We start from the raw sequence: 19,408 nt of genomic DNA, 5'->3' as shown, positions 1-19,408 counted from the left end.
TGTGTGTGTGTGTGTGTGTGTGTGTGTGTGTGTGTGTGTGTGTGTGTCAGAGCTGGTTGTGTGTGTGTGTGTGTGTGTGTGTGTGTGTGTGTGTGTGTAATATGCTAAGGAGTGTTTGAGGTCTCTCCTTGGCAATGAGCTGTGGCAGGAGGAATAAAGCTGCCTGCCCCTGCCTCCTGCATTGGTTCCTCTGTGGCTAACTGGATACAGCTTCTGGGGGGTGCCACGCTCATGAATGTGTGCTATTGTTCCAGGCACACGTCGGCCTTAAGAAATAGCACAAAACAAAACAGGCCCGTCCTTATTCAGATGCAGAGCCCCCTCCATCACTCAAAGCGGCCCTTCCAGGTCACATGCCCGAGGCCTCTGCAGACAGGACACAGCTGCCTCTAATCTGCTGCCTAACATTAGCCGCGGTTCAAAAAACCTGACAGCTCTGAGCTTCCCAAGGCTCCACAGAGGAAGCTAGAAAGATCTGGGGTCCGGGCACTATGTTCTCCGAGGAACTGTGGCTGGAAAATGAGAAAAAGTGTGCTGTGGTTCGCAAGCCTAAGCAAGGCAGGAAACGCCAGGAGCTTCTGGCCGTGGCCTTGGGGGTGAAGGTGGGAGTCAAAGGCAGCTTTCTTTGGCCCCCTCTCAAACTTTTTGCCTGTCCACAGATCTCCTCCCTGGTCCGAAGGGCCGCCCTCTCACACAACGACAACCACTTCAACTATGAGAAGACACACAACTTTAAGGTAAGGGAGCCTCTGCTTTCTTTCTTCTGTTATAAAAGGGCAGGTAGAGAGCTCCAGTTTATGCTTTCCACCTGGTCTTTGATGGTAAAGTAACGAGACGGCAAACTCCTCTGCTTTCCACATTTAGTTACTTGCTTTGAATCAAATCAAATGGGAGATTTCAGAAAGCAGTTTTGCTCAATGCTGATGCTTAGAAACACCTATATGTATGTTAACTTAGCTCCGGAGAACTGGGCCCATTTCCTCCTCACATTCCCACGTCCAATGAAAGAAAAACAGAGCATGCCCAGTCTTTGGCATTTAGAGCTCATCTGGTGAATATCAAGCAGTACTTTTCCGCTGGGAGTAGCAGTAAAGAATATTGTTATCTCTGAGCAAGCGAAAACAGTTGCCCATTTCACATTGTGTGTTTTGTCTTTTGTTTTCGGGGATGCTAGCTCTTTTGGTTTATGTGTAGACAGCTGAAGCAAATGACGACAGGAGATACCATCCAGTAGCTTTTGTCTGTGCTCTGGGTGCAGGGGGCACCCTGGCAGCCTTACCAATCTCCTTCTGGTCACAGCCTTGGTCCTGCTCACCAGCCCAAACAAAAAGATACGGAGAGCTGGTGGTGGTTTAAGTGGATTTTCCCATGTGAATTTATAAACTGGAAATACTGCTATTGTCATTTCAGACTAGCAGTTGTAGAAACGGCCTGCCGTCAGAAAATTATGCCTCTTTCCTTTGCCCCGATGTGTTTTCCAAGAAGCTCTGGGAGGAGATTCTGATGCCAAATTGCCTGGCTTGAGATGCCATTGAGTGCAGGAGAGACAGGACAGCGCTAGAGGTTTTACCCCAGCAAATGGGCTGACAGTCTGGAAGCTGGAGAGAGCGGAGATGAGGGATCCAGGAAGAAAAGAAGAGACAGGGGCAGCTAAATGTAAACTGTATTCTCTTTTAAAAACTCGTTTCCCTTAGGGCCGGTAGCCCGAGTAACAACTGGAACTAGATAACCCTTTGTCAGAAGTGACCGGGGAGACCTAGTTTTTTCTGTTGCTTTCCTATCCTTCCTACAGACAGATGTGTGTCTATTAAATATACATTTGTGTTAGTTTGGTCTGTTTGCCCTGCTTCTGTTTTTAGAAAGCAAGCAGCTCAGGCATTTGCATGCTATAATTGACCTGAGGCGTGGAATTTATTCAGCTCTCCATATTTAGCATGAGGGTGCAGAATTGCATTAGATAGGTCTTCATCCATGCCAAGGCTTTCGCTATGTCTCTCATCACTGAATAGTGACAGGTCTAATTTGGGGCATCACTGAGTAGAGACGGGTCTAATTTATGTTTTTTTCTCTTTCCTCTCTTTACCCTAATTTTTTTTTTTTTTTGTATTGTTCTGACTTCTGGCAGAAATCCCTGACTTTTTGCGTCCTATAGATGCGCTACCATGAATGGTAGGAGGGATCTTGGCCTTGCAAATTTTTTTTCCTTCCTCTTGAAAATTCTGATTCTTTTGGCTTTGAGGTACAACTGGAATTGTGCCCTACGCAGTTATGTGTTTACACGGGCTAGCTTCTCTCTGTAGATACTCTGTCTGAGTTGGTGTGAAAAATACCCAAGTGTATTTAGTTGACTGATAGTTTCAAAACTAATTTCAGTCCTTTTAAATCTTAGATCTCTGCATGGGACATAAACACATTTAAAACAAAACGTTAGTTGAATCTTATTTTCTTAAATAGTTCTGTTGCTAACATGAACTATATTAATTATTTATCACTAAAAAACACCAACAGCTTTTTAAATGTTTGCTTTAAAAGTCAGTATCTATTAACTATATCTATTAACAATATCTCTTCTAACTTACTGCTATTAAAAGAAGAAAAGGCAGAGAACAGGTCGTTAGAGGGGAATAGACAAGCCAGACAGGAGCGTTTCTCTTCCGTGTTTTAAATAGACATCTTTGAGACATAACAGACCCTTGAGTCGCTGTGTCAGTTGACTGTGGCTTTCAATGGTACTGCTCGTGCCACTGTCCTTAAGAATGAGTGGCTGAGGCAGGAGGAGGGATGGCTCTTTCTGTCACTCCTTTCCCCATCCCCGCCTCATTCAGCCCTCTCCTCACCCCCCAACCAACTTTAAGTGGAAACTCTGCATGGTCTATAGAAGAACATTCTAAAAGCAGGTCCCTGCTATAAATAGAGCAGTGGGGTTTTAGTAACATGCCACTGACCTAACAGAAGAAAGAAAGGTCTTATCAAAGGCCCCTGACATCTGCTTGGAATCTGTTTTATATCTTAAATTTGCAGTAAGTTTTTATTTATATTAACTTCTAGTAGGCTTTGTTCTGAAACTTTCTTGATTTGTAATTTGGGTTATTATTGGAGGGTATTATGTGTCTGGCATAGAGAAAGTGTTTAAAAAGAACAAATAATCACATTTTCATGCTTATCAACAGATGAGCCTTGCAAGGCTCTGTCTGCACTCTCGCCTAGAGGCCTCCTACCAGAGAGTCAATCTGCCAGCAGATCTTGATGCCTCACTTCAGAACAGGATTTTCTGCCCCAGTCAGGACTATTCCCCGGGTAAAAAGCCCTCTCCTCACTCTCCCCAGGAGCTTCATCACAAGCAATGAATAGATAACCTATAATGAAAAGGATCTGAAAAAGAATACATACATATATATATACACACATATATATATAAAATATAACCGAATCACTTTGCTGTACACCTGAAACTAACACATCTTTGTGAATCAACTATACTTCAAATTAAAAAAAAAAATCCAATACTTACAATTTTAAAAAAGAGCAATGAATGGAAACCCCTGACACAGTACAGGTTGGAACCCCTCCCGCTGTGCTCTTTGAGAAGGCTTCCTGTCGCTGCTTCTGAGGGCATATCTACTGCCCTTGCTTTCCAAGCAAAGCGTGTCTAGGAAAAGCTGAAATTCAGCTCTGGAAACAAAAGGTTTCGGAAGCAAATTAAAGTTGCGCCTCGTTTCATGCAGTAATTATATACTTTTCAACACTGTATACAAATGCGATTGTTGCTGATTTAAATCCTAAATTCTCAGGATTACTTGTACATACTAGGAACTAAGAGTAGTTGTTGAAGGAATGATGACATTAGCAGACTCCTCTCTAGAATGAAAACTGTTTGATATATAGAAAAGCCGTTTTGTTATTGAACGTGTTTTATGTCCGCATCTCTGTTTATCCATGGGACTGAAAGAGGCACTCTCCCGTAGGTAGACTAGCTCTCTTTTTAGAGGATCTGCCCTAAGAACACCTTATGGCTGAGCTCTGAAACCCTCGAGAACTCTGCAGCCCCATCAGTCTGGATAACTGTCCTTCCTTCCCCACTTAGCACAGTGATGAGGTAGCTGTGGCCAGCTTGGTACTCCTGGCCACAAAGTGCTCTTTGGCAAGGACCTTAATTCTCTGAGCATCAGTTTCCTCATCTGTAAAATGGGAGTGCTGTAAGGTTTAAAGAATACATGTAAATCACTCAAGGTCACTGGCACCCAGTAAGGTTGGCTACTATTATTACTTTATTGTTCATCTTTTCGTGTCTCTCATTTTTCTTGAGTTTTGATGTTTAGCTTTCTCTGTCTCTGTATTTCTTATTTTCTACCTTCACTTCTTCCTGTCCTTTTTTTCTATCATCTCTTTCTTCTTCTCAGCACGATGTAATTAAAAAATGAAAGAACATTCCAGGCAGTGCAGAGGACATGAGTCAGAACTTGGAATTAGAAATGAGCCAAGGGTGAACAGGGTACAGGGAAGATACCATCCAGGAGAGAGAGTTGCTCACTGCACATCTGGAGAGTCAGCTGGGGCGGGGCGGGTGGCCACAGCCTGCTGACCCATTGGCACTCTGTGTGCTTAGCCCACTCACGCTCTCAGCCTTCCCAATCTGCATGTGTGTGTACATCACTCACTCCTTTTCCTGAATTCTCTCCCTCCACCCAGGTACTTCAGGGGCGCTCTTCTCTCCCTATATGCAATATGCACGGAGAGCAAAGGTCCAGAAAGTTCTAAACGTTAAAGAGCAGACCACCCGATCCCGACCTCACCTCACCCATCCCAATCCCTCCCCCAGCCCTCTCCCAGGCCTCCCCTGTCCATCTTCCCTTCAATCCTCTTCTATCCCCATCCATCCCTTTCCCAACCCTCTGCCAGCCTTACTTTCATCCATAGCATTGATCACCAGCTGACATTGTACACATGTATTTATGTGTTTGCCTTCCCCTTATCAGAAAGAAAGACCCTGCTGGGTGGGGGAAAAGGGGTGGAGATAGAGACTTTTGTCTGTTGTACTTCCTGCAGAAATCCCAGTGTCTCAATCAGGGCCTGGCCCAGAGCCGACTGTCAGTGAATATGTTGACAGGATGTGTAGTAGGTATCTCCTGACCCTGCCTACCTAAGCTTGCACTTTCCCTCCTCACTCCCCGTCCCACAGTTTGCCCTCATTCGGGGCTTGTTGTGCTCCAGTCCTTCCAGGTGGTGGGTAGCGGTCCTTGCCAGGGTCACCAACAGTGCTACCCGGTATCTTATATGCACGCAAGCGGGGGAGACACGTGCCCAGTTTACTCCTATTGTCCCAGCTTCCTGTGTGGTGACTCTCAAAAGTGGCCTTGACTGGGCTTAAGTTAAACGGTTGCCAACTTGCCCTTTTACGTCCCCCCCCGCCTCCATAGACGAGGCTGCACCGGCAGAATCCTTTTCCTGCGGTACACTGTGTGTACGTGTGTGCTCGTGCAGCACCTCCCACCCCTAAGATTCTGGGGGCCAGGACAAGAAGTCCAGGAGGCTGAGGCTGTGTGGCAGGGTGTGGCAGCACCACGACCTCCCAGTTTGGGTTTTGTGGCTCCTTGACCGTTTCTGTGCCTATCATCAGCTTCTGCATTCTTATCAATCTGGTGGTCATTTGCTTTGCAACAAGCCATGTTTGCTTCCCACGTGCAAACCCCTTGCTTTTCCTCATCTTTGTTGGCCTCATAAAATGTGCCAGCACTTCACCCCCGATATCTTGCCCGCCCTGCATTCTTACGGGCATGCAGGGGTCCCTGCCTGTCCTGGTCCCACTTCCGTGTCCCTGGGGAAAAGGGTGGTTGGATTTCGCACCTGCATTTTGGCACAGGCAGAAATCACTTCAGAAGTGGTTGTGAGTTTTATTTTGTTTCTTTTGTTTAATAATCAGAAGAGGCTGTTTTGGCAGAAGCAAGTCCGGAAGGAACAATTCAGGGAAAGGCTAACTTCATCACCTTGAATATAAAATGAGGGACTCAGAGTGAGACTGGAATAAATAGGCTTGGAAATACTGGGCTTTAAGAAGAAAATAAGGCTTCTGCTCTCAAAGTGCTATGAAGATGAGTCATTTTTATCTACTGTAGCTTGGCTCCCCGTTATAGTTATTAGAAACCCCTTATTTTCAAATAATAGAACCCTTGGAAACCATCTTAAGTGAAATAATAGGCAGGCCTCATAGAGCCCCCAAGGGACTGCTCAGGACTCAGGCAGGGAGGAAGCAGGAGCTGGGGGTACACCTGGACCCACTGTCTCCTTCTCTACTCCCTCCCTCCCTCTCTTCCATTCTCTCCCTCCCTTCCCATCATTTCATTGCTTTCTACTCTCATTGTTCTCTCCCTGCACAAAAATATCTTAGTCCATATGGTCTGCAGGATATGGCTGATGGTAACTCCCTGGTTTACATATTACGAAGACCAGCCACAAAATCCCAATTCTAAATTTCCAGAGAGAGAATCGGAATAGCCTGACTCAGACCAGGTGTCTACTATGCTCAGATAAGTCTGGCCATGGAGGTCACCCCCTCCCCGTAAATACACGGATGGGGCTATAGGATGTCTGGAGGATGGATGGTTCCCAGGTTATGTGTGAATTGTAACTCCCAGCTAGATAGCCTGGAGATGTCAGCTGTAATCCTTTCCTCCTTGTTTTGAAGAATTCCACTTAAAGTTTCACATCAAAGTCCAAATCTTTCCACTGGGTTCTGCTTGAAGGAGGTCACGAAGCTACTCTGAGCCTCGATGTTATTATTAATATCAGTATCTGAGAGCCTGGGCATTCTGCAGCACAAGTTAGTCTTGTCATCTGTTTGGGTATAAGGAAGAGTCTCTATTCTTTTAGTTCCATCTTTTACAAAGTGTACCCATTGCTGTTGTGCCATTTTGGAGCTAGGACTAGCCCTCAGCAAACCTGGGAAGTAAATGAGGTTTGTGTCTGGCAAACTCTCCACCCTCTTCCCCTGGATTGGTTCTCCTGCCCCCCTTCCATTGCTCCTATCTGCCGAGTTACTCCATGGAACCTCCCTGCTGAGACCTGCCAGCCCTAGTTTCTAGATCTTAGCTTCTCCTTCTCCATGTCATCTGGAGGCTTTGCATTCTACAAATTGGCTACACATGAGGGTTAATTTGAACTATCACCTGTTTCCTGACAAAGCAACCTGGTAGGTTGCACGAAAACCCTTTCTTCTTTGATTCACCAAGATTTACTATTACTCCACAGATAGTACGTGCTCATTTTAAAAAGGGCTTGTTCATGAAAATGACAGCTAAATTAATCTAGTAGTCGTGTTTTAAATGAGTCCTCTTGAGACAAGCGGCACAATGCCTTTCTGCAATGGAATTTCATTCATGGCAGGGATTTTGGCCAAGTGAGGAAACAAGTTTTGGATGAGGCTCTCACATAGGTGAGTACCTTCTCTGCCTGCCAGGGTCTGACCTAAAGCTTATCTTATACCTCCTTGGCATGTTTTTATGTAAATACTGGGACACTGTCATTGTAAATCCTTTACAAACCAGCAGAGCCTGGTAGAAAGAAAATAGGCTTTGACAGCTAACCCAACAGAGACTCCTTCCTTAGGCCACACACCAGGCAAGTGGCTTGGCCAAGGTGTTCCGCAAATGTAAATCATTTACTAACAAGTCTGGCCCATATAAAATGGTCAGTTGTTACTAATTTTATGTTGAGTTTTTTTTATGCCAGAGAACATTTCATTCCAAGGGACTATTCTAAATGACTAAATGGCTGATTCTGGCTTTTTAAGTCTAGAGAAATACTCCTTTTGTGTTTTGTGGAGAGAAAAAAAAACACCAGTGATCACTGTACGTATTAGTTGGGTATAAGTTCTAAGAAGAGCTAACTATTTAGACATTCTTTTTTTTTATTCAGCAAATACAGACTGAGGGCCAATTATGTGCCAGGCACTGCCAGGTACAAGAAAGATGGTGGTGACGTAAGAATGTGAGCTCTTGGGCTTCCCTGGTGGCGCAGTTGTTGAGAGTCCGCCTGCCGATGCAGGGGACGCGGGTTCGTGCCCCGGTCCGGGAAGATCCCACATGCCGCGGAGCAGCTGGGCCCGTGAGCCATGGCTGCTGAGCCTGCGCGTCCGGAGCCTGTGCTCCGCAACGGGAGGGGCCGCGGTGGTGAGAGGCCCACGTATCGCAAAAAAAAACCAAAAAACAAAAAAAAACAGAATGTGAGCTCTTCCCCTGCTAGGTGGTTCTCAACCAGAGCAGTTTTGCTCCCCAGGGGACATTTGGCAATGGAGACGTTTCTCATTCTCATGACTGGCATCTAGCAGAGGCCAGGGATGCAGCGAAACATCCTACAAGGCCCAGGACAGTCCCCACCACAAAGAGTTATCGGCCCCAATGTCAATAGTACCAAGGTTGAGAAAACTTGCAGTTGACAGTGGGGGCCCTGGCGGTCTTTGAGCGGGGAAGTGTCAAAGGATGTTGGTGCTGATGCCCTCATCAACCTGAGAGGAAGTCAGCCAGCATAAGGATATCTCATCATATGCAATGGGGAGAATCCCAAAACGCTTTGTGGCAGTCAGTGTTTTAGAAATGAAATCCTGTTTTAAATGTACTAGAACAGCTGCTGAATAGACGCATCTGGTGGAGGGGTGGGGGAGGGGTCAGTGGTGCCACGGTGGAGAAACCCGGCTGTCCCACGGCGTCTGCTCAGCAGCCCTCACAGGAAAACCCAGAGTCTTCAGTCACAGGCCCAGTGATTCCCCTTGGCTATTTCCCTACATCTGAAAAGGTTCACTTCAAGGCCAGTATTTCATCTGATCTTGCAAGAGGGAAAAGTCCAAAGTTTAACCTAATTTCTCACACAAGTTCAATGTCACATGATGATGGGAAATGCAGTCGATTATAGGAAAAACCCTTGGCTGAGATCAGGAGGCCAAGTGCTGCTGACCATCTGGGTGACCGTGGACAAGCCACCTGTCCTCCAGCCGCCCAGGTAACTGGGCAAAAGCTAGACTAGATGAGCCCCAAACCCAGAGACTTGTAGCTGAAAATGACTTTAGCCATCTCCAGTCCCTTCTTCTCTGCATAGAAAGCAGCTAAGAAAAAATTGCCTTTGATCCAGAGTCCTTTTCATATCAAAGTAAAAGAATAAAGTTCTCATTTTATTAGGAGTAATAAAAATGACAAACTGAGGTGATGTGGTTTTAGTCTATACCCGTGACTCTCTATCAAGGTTACTTTGTCCCCAAGAGCATATTGGGCAATATCTGGAGACATTTGTGGTTGTTCCAGTTGAGGGGTTGCTACTGGCATCTAGTGGGTAAAGGCCAGGGCTGATGCTGACTGTCCTACAATGCGCAAGGACTTATACAGCCCAAAATGTCAATAGTGCCAAGGTTGAGAAACGCTGATGTACACTGATAAGGAAAAGCAAAATTTCTCAACTGTAGCACATCATAAATAGCACTTTCTGTTTCTTATGGTCTAGAACCTGGGCTGAGCTGATTATACACTTGGGCGGTGTCTACACTGACCCATCAAAACATATTTGTTATGAAACCACCAGAGAATACTGCTTTCCAGATTCAGCAGATGTGAGACAAATAACATCCTGCTCACTTAGAAAGTCAAGTTGGGGGATACTTGCTAAACGCCTGAGATTTTTCTTGACAACTCTTCTTGCTCTTGTTTTTCCTAAGTGGCTATTCCTGGGCTATTTGTCAAACAGACTTTATCTCCTGTAATATCATCTTTTTCTGTTTGGTGTGGTTTTTGAATTCCAGGCAGACCAGGCCCAGTATAATAGTCTTGGACAGACATTCTTCCTGTCTGGGGTATTTTCTTCCTGTCTGGGGTATTTTAGTTACTGCCCTCAAGTTTGCAAAATGTTCTTTTTGCTGAAAAGATACTCTTGAAAATCAATAAACTTCAGAGAATGGAAAAAACTGATCAGTGACTTTTCAAGATATGGGGCATTTCATTGGGAGAGTAAACATAATAACTCAATCCGAAATAAAATGGATCCAGAGAGCGTACCCTCAGCATTTACATATAGCCTCCTGTCTAGAGATTGTCCTTGTGAACCCAAAAGAAAATTGAACGATGTATCAGCCATGAAAATAAACGTTGCATCACAAAGCGGAAATTAGGCAGTGGACCTAAAATAATGTTTAACTAACTTTACATTCCCTTGTGTCTCCATTTTGCCATATTTCTGGGGAATGTGTATTTGTGGGGACAATAAGTGGAGCTATTTGCTATTCAGAAATGTCTGCCTGCATTTGTTTGGCTGAAGAAATGAGATGGAAGGCAGTGGGGAAACACTGATGGGAAAGGTCGTTGGTAAATATGAGCAGGGCTAATAAGCATTAAATGCAATCTTGATATGCTTAATTATTTTTTAAAATATGGCAAGAAGTGAAATTTTAGAAAATCTGTGATTAGTGTATCCTGTATTTCCTGAAGCATCCGGTAGACCAGTTTCCATTTTGTCAATGTATGGTAAACACTGTAGCTACTCTCCTAATTCCTAAATAGTGCATTTTTATTTTTACCCCAAGGCATGTTATTTCCCATGTGATTTCTTCATCCATTGGAGGTGTTCCAGATAAGAATTTTGCCACTCCTTTTTTTTTTTTTTTTTTTTTTTGCGTGACCTACACGAAAAGAATGCCTTTAAAAAGCCAAACCCACCTTCACTGGCCTTTGGTTGTGCTGTTTCCTCTTCTTGGAATGTTCTCCCCGAGTATCTGCCTCTCCAGGTCAACGTCATCAGCTCCCCATAAGCCTAATCTTTCCCAGTTTAGTGAACTCCTATCCATCCTTCAAAAACCCAGTTCAAATACCTCTTTCCCCAGCCTTCTCAGGAAGAATTTATTATTCTCTCCAGTATCCTACCATAGGATAATTATTTATGTTGCCTGTTTATTCTTGTAGATGAGATCCTTGAGTGCAGGAAGGTTTTGCTCCCCTGATCTATTTTGACTTTGTTATCCAAGGACTAGTATAGTGCCAGGTTAAAAGTAGGCAATCAGCATGTAAGTATTGAATAAATGAGTGAATAATGAGTGGGTGAATGGGTGGATGAACTAGGAAATAGTTCCCCTCTCTGACATCCTTCCCGCACCACTTTGTAATGCCATTTCTGAGATATACCAAGTATCCATATATGTGTGATGTGGTTTCTGATCTTTCCACTGTGTACCACTGGTCTGTTTGTCCATCCTGCATGGTGTTTTACTTTTTTTTTAACTATATAAGTCTTGATACATAGTCGGATGTGTTTTCTTATGTTCTTCTACTTACTCAAAATTATCGTCGCTATTTCTTTCTGCTCTATTCTTCCATATAGATTGTAGGGCCATCTTGTCAGGTTTTGTGAAAAGCACCATGGAGACTTTGCTTGAAATCGCATTGAATTTAAAGGTTCATTTGGAGGATAATTGATATATTTACAGTATCGAACGTTGCCATACATGAATATAGAATATCTCCTTACTTATGAATATAGAATATCTCCTTAATTAATTTAATTATTTTATAATTAGATTATTGCTGATGCTATGAATGAAGTCTTTAATTTTTATGATTTAACAAAATGAGTTATTGCTGATGTATAACGATGCTACTGATTTCTTCTTATTGCTCTTATATTAAGTAAACTTGATGGGCTTGTTCTTTCTTCCAACCATAGATGATGTATTTCTTTGTCTTGTTTTATTATGCTGGCTAAAACTCTGAAGGATAATGCCCAAGAGAAGCACTTATAGCAGGCAGCCTTTTCTTTCTGCTGACTCTAAAGGAAATTATTCTAATATTTTATCTTTAAATGTGATGTTTATTATATGTGTATCATAGATATCTTTAATCAACCATTTTTAGGAGAGTTCCCTCTATTTCTAGTATGCTAATAGCTATTACTATGAACAGGTGTTGAATTTTATTAACTGTTGGTATTCTAATTTTTTAAATGATTATGTGGTTTCTCTCGTTTTATTATTGTTATGAATTCTAGTAATACGTCAACTACCTTAAATCCCGGAAATAAACCCTCCTCGGTCATGACATTTAAATATAATGCTACACTCAGTAGGATTTTTATATTTATGTTCATAGTTGAAATTGAGGTATAATTTTACTTTTATGTACCATTCTTGTATGGTTTTTGAATCAAGATTACATTACCTTCATTAAGTGAATTGTGGAGCTTTTCTTTTTTTTCCTCTCTGCTCTGCAGTAGTCTGTATTGGCTAGAGATTGTTCTTTAAAAATTCGATTAAACCTAATAAGATCATTTGGGATCAATGACTATTTGAGGGTAGATGTTTTACTGCAGATTTAATTATTTAATGGGTATAATTGAATTTAGGTTTTCTATATTATTTTGAGTCATTTTGATAATTTATATTCTTTAAGAAAATCATCCATTTCATGTAACTTTTAATTTTGTGGGTAGAAAGTTAGCATTCTCGAGGTTTTTGTTTTATATCATTACTGCCTCTGCATTCATGTCCTCTCTTTTATTGTTTGTGCCTTTTTTCTTGATCAATTGCCCAAGGTTTGCCTATCTTATAAATCTTTTTAAAAATCACCTGTTAGTTTTTTTAATCCTTTTTCTTTTATTTTTCTATTTCATTATATTCTACAATAATCTTTTTTGTTTCTTTGTTTTACTGTTTGAATCTTCCATATCCTTTTTTTCATCCTGTTTTTCAGTCCTCTGAAATTAGTCATCTTGTTATTGTTTCATAAACAGGCTTGATTAGATTGGCCTGTGTTTCCCAGTTTTCTTGCTCACCCTGGCTTCTTGAATCCTGTCCTTTCCCACTAGGTTCAATGTGCTTCTTACAGAACTATATTATCCCTAAGTGTATCTTTGAGTGAGGACCTGTGAGTGGAAACTCTTGGCATTTGTCTGAAAATATCTTTATTTCACCCTTGCTTTTGAATGGTAATTAGCTGTGTATAGAAGTTAGGTTGGCAGTAATTTTCTCTGAGCACTTTGATGAAATCTGTAATCTACCTGTCTCTTTTTTGCTGAGGAGAAGTCTGTTTTCATCCTAATTGCTGTCCTTTCGCAGGTAACCTGTTTTTTCAGGATTTTGCTTGTCTCTTTGGTATTCTGCACTTTCACTCTAATCTGTATAGGTCTAAATTATTTTTTATTCATCAGGTTTGAGGCTCATTTAGCTTTTCTTAACCTGAGGGTTTTGTGTCTTTTAGCAATTCTGGAAAGATCTCAACTGTTTCTCTTTTTGAATATCGCTTCTATATATGCCCTTAACCCCATCATCTCTCAGCTTTTCAGGATCATCACTCCTTTGCTTCTCTCTCTTCTGCATCTCCAGTCTCTTCTACCTATTGTATCAATCTCATTGACAAGTCAACATGCCCTAACGTCTCCCATCTTTTATTAAAAAAAAAAAAAAAATCCTCCCAGGGCCCACCCCTTATTTCCCTGGAGCTATCTTTGTTGCTCTGCTGGACATCACCACCAAACTTTTTGACGAATTTGCCTACACATTTCTCTACTTCCGTGCCTCCCAGTTATCCTTCAGTTCCCTCGAGTATGACTTCTGCCCTCAACAATCCAGAGACTGCTCTTGCCAAGGTTGCCAGTGACTTCCATGTGTCTGAATCACAGTTCAACCCTCATTTAACTGGACCTCTTTCCAGCATTCAACCTGGTTGGCCACTCCTTCCCTAAAACACGCTTCACCTCTTGACTTCTGAAACACTTTACTTTCTTGGTTCTCTCCAAATGTTGGAGCACCATGGGCTTGGAATTGAGCTCTATTTTCCTCATTTTCTATTCTCTATTGCTAATAGGTTTTTTTATTCCATTCACACGATTTTAAATACCATTTACTTGTCACGGATGGCCAAATGTATACCTCCAGTTCCACTCCTCCTCTGAGTTATTGAATTGTGTGTGAATTCCTGCTTGACCATTAAACTTGGAATCTCAGCAGCATTTTAACTTAAACTGCTCAAAGCTGAATTCTTGAATTTCTCCCAAAAGAATGTCTTCCATATCTCAGCAAGTGGCGTCACTATCCACCCGGTTTCTAAAGCTACAATCTAGGAGTCACTGTTGATTCCTCTCTCCTTCAAATACCCACATTTATTCTACTGTCAGGTCCTTTAAATTCAATCTTCAAAAGAGAACTCATCCATTCACTTTCTATCTCTTCCTCCAACATCCTGGTCATGGCCTCTATCATTTCCCAACTAGAAACCACTACCCTGTTCCTGAATCTTTTCTGCTATTAACACTCTCGCTTCCATTTTCAACACAGCGGTCAGAACATCTTTTTTAAAAAATCATCTTCCTACTTGAAGTCCTTCAAGAACTTCCTATTGGACCTAGATTACAACCAAATCCACACTCATTAATAAAGCCTTCAAGGCCCTGTCCTACCTTCAACCTCATCCCAATTTCTCTCCCCCTCACTCTGGTGTTCTGGCCACCCTGGCCTTCTAGTCCCTCAGTCACACCAAGCTCTTTTGCTCCTGCAGGACCCCCGTAGATTCCTTCTGCCTGAAATGCACGCCTCAATGCCCCCACCAGACTGGCTCCTTCTCTTCCTTCAAGCAGCTTGAGGTCACCTTTCAAAAGATGACTTCTTGACCCTCATGGATAACACAGGGGCCTTTCTTAAATCTCTCTAGTAACAGCCTCATTTTTTCTTTTTTTTTTTTTTTTTTGCGGTACGCGGGCCTCTCACTGTTGTGGCCGCTCACGTTGCGGAGCACAGGCTCCGGACGCGCAGGCTCAGCGGCCATGTCTCACGCGCCCATCCGCTCCGCGGCATGTGGGATCTTCCCGGACTGCGGCACGAACCCGCGTCCCCTGCATCGGCAGGCGGACTCTCAACCACTGCGCCACCAGGGAAGCCCTCATTTATTCTTTTATAGCCCTTTCCGCACCTTTTCTCTTTTTTTTTTTTATTTTTTTGAGATATATTATTTACATATTATTTTATCGACCTTGCAGTTTCAACGGTATATTAGCAATCAACTTTGTTGCCATGATTAACCAGCAGTCCCTTTAGAACACTTCTAGTAAAATATTAAGAAACCTTTGATTGCTGAATTTGTAAAATGTTCAGCTTTCAGTAGGACACTTTACTGAGGAATTCTTTTAGTACCACATTTAATATGAATGGGCCTTTCAATGAATCATGGCATTTTGGCTCTGGGAGAATTCAAATGCTCCCTCGGATGGATTCTCTGCATTCCAGCAAGGGGTGCTTTGTCATATCTTAGTGTCATTTCCTTGCAGCACGATTCTCCATTTTAGTAAAAATAATTCTGAGAGGTTTTTTTCTCCCCCCCCCACCCCGATCATTTTTCAAAGGAGAAATTGTATAAGGGGGGCAGTTTGCATGTGACAAACTGAAATACCAAAAGACTATTATAACTTAGTTTTATTGCATAGAAACCGTGGTCAGAAGTTGCTCTTTTTGATGGGTTGATTGACTATTTTCTCTGCCTTGACAAATCTGTGAGTGCCATTAGGAGGGAACCAAGCTTGTTTCATTTGTCACTTTATGTATACCCAATTACTAGTATATATAAATAAATAAAGATCTCAAAGTGATGCCATTTTTTCTTAAGTAGAGCTCTGATGAACATCTTCCCAAATTGTGACCGTGGTTGTCATCCTGACTATACAGGCCTGTACAGGCCTCCCAGTCTCTTAAAAAAATAATATTGTCTGCATGTCTTTTATTTGTTAATGGAGGTTTAAAACTTTGAAGGTCCTTATAGGAGCCACACAGTCTCATAATATTTTAATTTTGTAAAAATTCAAGACCTCTTCACATAGATTGATATGCCCCCAAATAGACTGCCTGTGATGGTTTCTGGCTTACTTCAACCACATTTGCTTTCAAGGATTCCCCTAGCTCTGCTTCTTGCAGCTCATTGGTGCCCGGGAACATGTATTTTTGTTTTGTTTTATTTTTGTTTTAAATCATGACTTAATACATGGTCCTGTCACAGGTGGACCTGTACCTGAATAATGAGAGATAAGACCATCCTTACTTCATGATGTTCAAAATATTTAACAACTGACTTGGCCACCAACCAAGGAGGCTGGCACCTTGGCCAATCAGAAGGGACTTTCAACCTACACACACCCAGAGGTCACACCGGGGCCTACTGAATGCAGACACCTCTCTGGGGAAGGCAATTCTATAGACACTATTGGTAGCCTTCATTTTCAGCCAACTCCCTCACTTTTTTTTTTTTACGGTGTGCGGGCCTCTCACTGTTGTGGCCTCTCCCGTTGCGGAGCACAGGCTCCGGACACGCAGGCTCAGCGGCCATGGCTCACGGGCCTAGCCGCTCCGCGGCATGTGGGATCTTCCCGGACCGGGGCACGAACCCTCGTCCCCTGCATCGGCAGGCGGACTCTCAACCACTGCGCCACCAGGGAAGCCTGAACTCCCTCACTTTTTAAATGCCTCTTCTGAAAGTGGCTTAAAGCCTTGGAACCTTCTAATTTTCCCATAGTCATGTCTTATTTATACCTACCTGGATATTCTATAGATAGGGCCGCTTTGGTCAAAAGGCCACAGTAACTAAGGTCTGCCTTCCAGAACTTGCTGAGCTCAATGCAGGTTATAGCAACCAGCTCAGGCTCTCTTGGGTTTTTCCATACAGTGCCTTGTTTGGGGTAGGGAGAGTCTCATTCCTTAGCTGATGGCATGGCCCTGTCCTCTTACTGTTTCTCCACATTCCTTTCTGGCTCTGGTGTGGGGCATGGAGGCTCAGTGGAGGATTTTCAAAAATCAAAGCACATCTCTGTTTTTTCCAGGTCTGTTCACAACTCATCCCCACTGGAAAGACAACGCCCAGTGAGGGATGCTCACTCCCACTCAGGCCTTTGTTCCTTGGCGTCTGTTTGTTTCATGTCCAAGGCCACCTGCCTCCAGGTGACTGACTTCTCTAACGCTTTTCTTCGTCTTGGCTCACAGGTCCACACGTTCCGAGGCCCGCACTGGTGTGAATACTGCGCCAACTTCATGTGGGGGCTTATCGCCCAAGGAGTCCGATGCTCAGGTAGGCACGGAGCTTTCCTTCCCCTTCCATTTACATCAAGCGCCGCAATGATGAGCTGGAGGGCATCTCTCCAGAGCGGGGAAATAGGCCCAGATTAACTCAGAAGTCTAGCTTTCTGGAAGATTCAAGGCATCTCTGTGCTTAATGGAGAAACTCCTCTAGGTGTTTGCTAGAATGAAAAGGATTATCTCTGTTTATACAAGAAAAGAAAAAAATCCAGGGGAGTATATTTTCTTAGGCACCTACCTGCCATCCAAACTAGGTAGCTGTCCTTAAAAGAAAAAACTAAATCAATTCCAATGGAATTGCATAGATAGAAAAGTTACATTGGTTTCCCATCTTCTATTTATCATGCCATTTAGCCTCACCAGTGAACCTTCGGGGAGATACAGTTATTCTCCCCATTAAATAGATGAAGAAACTGAGCCTTAATGATCATCATTAATTTCCCCTGGCCACATAGTAGGTGGTGGAACATTGATTTGGCTCCAGAGCCCATCATGCCCAGTATTTTTCTGCCATCAGATTAGCAGTGAAAATACACACCTTGATTTGATATCACATATTTTCAAAGTGCTTTGAAACCCTAGGTGCTTTTCCACCTAGAACTAGACACACACACCCATTGCTAAGAGCACACAGCACACCTTATTAAGATACATCTAACAAAACAGCAAAGAATTGCCAAATTAATGTGTAACCAGGCTTCCTACTTCATCATGCCATGCTTTTTCTGGCGAACAGTTCCGGCCGGAAGCAAGGATAGCCTCCTGTGATACATTGACTGGGTTTCCACTGACAGCATGACTGATTTCTTTCTTGCTAGGGTATGATTTTAAAAAATAATTCTTATGAAGCTTTTAAAATAAGCTAATGACACTACATTAAGATGATCTGTTTCCCACAAATGAACTTATTTACAAAAAGAAACAGACTCACAGACACAGAAAACAAACTTACGTTTACCAAAGGGGAAAGGTGGCGGGGGAGATAAATTAGGAATTTGGGAGCAACGTATACACACTACTATATGTAAAATAGATAAACAAGAAGGACCTACTGTATAGCACAGAGAACTCTACTCAATACTCAATATTTTGTAATAACCTATATGGGAAAAGAATCTGAAAAAGATAGATACATAACTGATCACTTTGCTGTATACCTGAAACTAACACAACACTGTAAATCAACTATACTTCCATAAAAATTTAAAAAATAAAAATTAAAAATGATGATCTATTTCCCCATACTGCCCATTTTGGTTCACAGGATCATGGGACCTTAAATCCTTTCTCTGCCTGGAAAGGGCTATTTCAGCTTCTACTATATAGATACAGCAATCACCTATGGTGATACCTGGACAGGTCCAAGCGTGCTCATGTATGTCAATTCCTCTACCTGCCCCCATCCCAGATCCATGAGGCAAGCAGTAAATGTAGGTTTGGAGGCAGACTCTCCAGAAATGATCTAGATACCCTGATTACCACAAAAGTTACAAAGTATCTCACAGTTCAACCACTGAGAAAAGTGGTGGAATATCTGAATTACTCAGTGGTCATTAGTTCAACCTGTTCAGATTATACCTACCAAAAATATCCCTAATTGCTTCTATTATCCAATTTCAGCAGGAAACTGGTCCAAAGTCAATATTATGAGAACAAAACTCTGGGATTCAGATTAGCTGTGAACAGCAACTTGCTCTGGGATAAGAGAGTTTGGGTTTTTTGGGGGTTTTTTTCTGTGTTTGTTTTTTTTTTTAAATAAAACATAATTCTAAGGCTATGTTACTATTCTCCAATGGCCACTGTTTAACCTCATACTTCCTCTGAGCAGCAGGAGAACTGAAAACTGATCATTAAATGTTTGGAATATCCATCATTACCTCTCAACTCTCCATATTTTACATAATTTAAATATTTTTAAAATTAACTAGACTTTATTTATAGCATATAGAATTGTATTCGTTTGCAAAAACTGAATATTTTTATACTTGTTAGAAAACATCTTCATTTTAATGACATATCAGTATTTAACTCTACATAAAAACACTGTCATTTCAGACCTTAAAATGAAGTTTATAAAGAAATTAAAAATAGAATTATCCTATAATCCAGCAAGTCCACTTCTGGGTATATACCCAAAAGAACTGAAAGGAACAGACCTTTGTACACCCACGTTGATAGCAACATTGTTCACAACAGCCAAAAGGTAGAAACAACCCAAGTATCCATCAGTGGATGAATGGATAAACAAAATGTGGTATATACATAAAATGGAATATTATTCAGCCTTTAAATGGAATGTTCTTCAGGAAATTCTGTCATGGGCTACAATATGAA

At 42.3% G+C, this 19,408-nt stretch overlaps 1 protein-coding gene across 6 annotated transcripts in view; it reads left to right on the top strand.

Moving 5' to 3' along the window:
• CHN2 (chimerin 2) overlaps positions 1–19,408 on the top strand; it is a 333,762-nt gene that overhangs the window by 292,472 nt on the left and 21,882 nt on the right. For 5 of the 6 annotated variants that reach the window (XM_027102302.1, XM_027102303.1, XM_027102307.1 and 2 more), the window contains 2 exons: positions 660–737; positions 16,982–17,066. In XM_027102302.1, coding sequence (XP_026958103.1) covers positions 660–737; positions 16,982–17,066 — 163 coding nt within the window. The remainder of the gene's footprint in view (positions 1–659; positions 738–16,981; positions 17,067–19,408) is intronic. The other variant, XM_027102304.1, reaches the window with a different exon arrangement.

Source organism: Aethalodelphis obliquidens, unplaced genomic scaffold (assembly GCF_003676395.1).
Source record: "Aethalodelphis obliquidens isolate GAN/ISIS:26980383/991018 unplaced genomic scaffold, ASM367639v1 scaffold5, whole genome shotgun sequence".
Classification (NCBI taxonomy): Eukaryota; Metazoa; Chordata; class Mammalia; order Artiodactyla; family Delphinidae; genus Aethalodelphis; species Aethalodelphis obliquidens.
The sequence above is the reverse complement of the archived record's forward strand: the minus strand, read 5'-3'. Positions and strand labels throughout refer to the sequence as shown.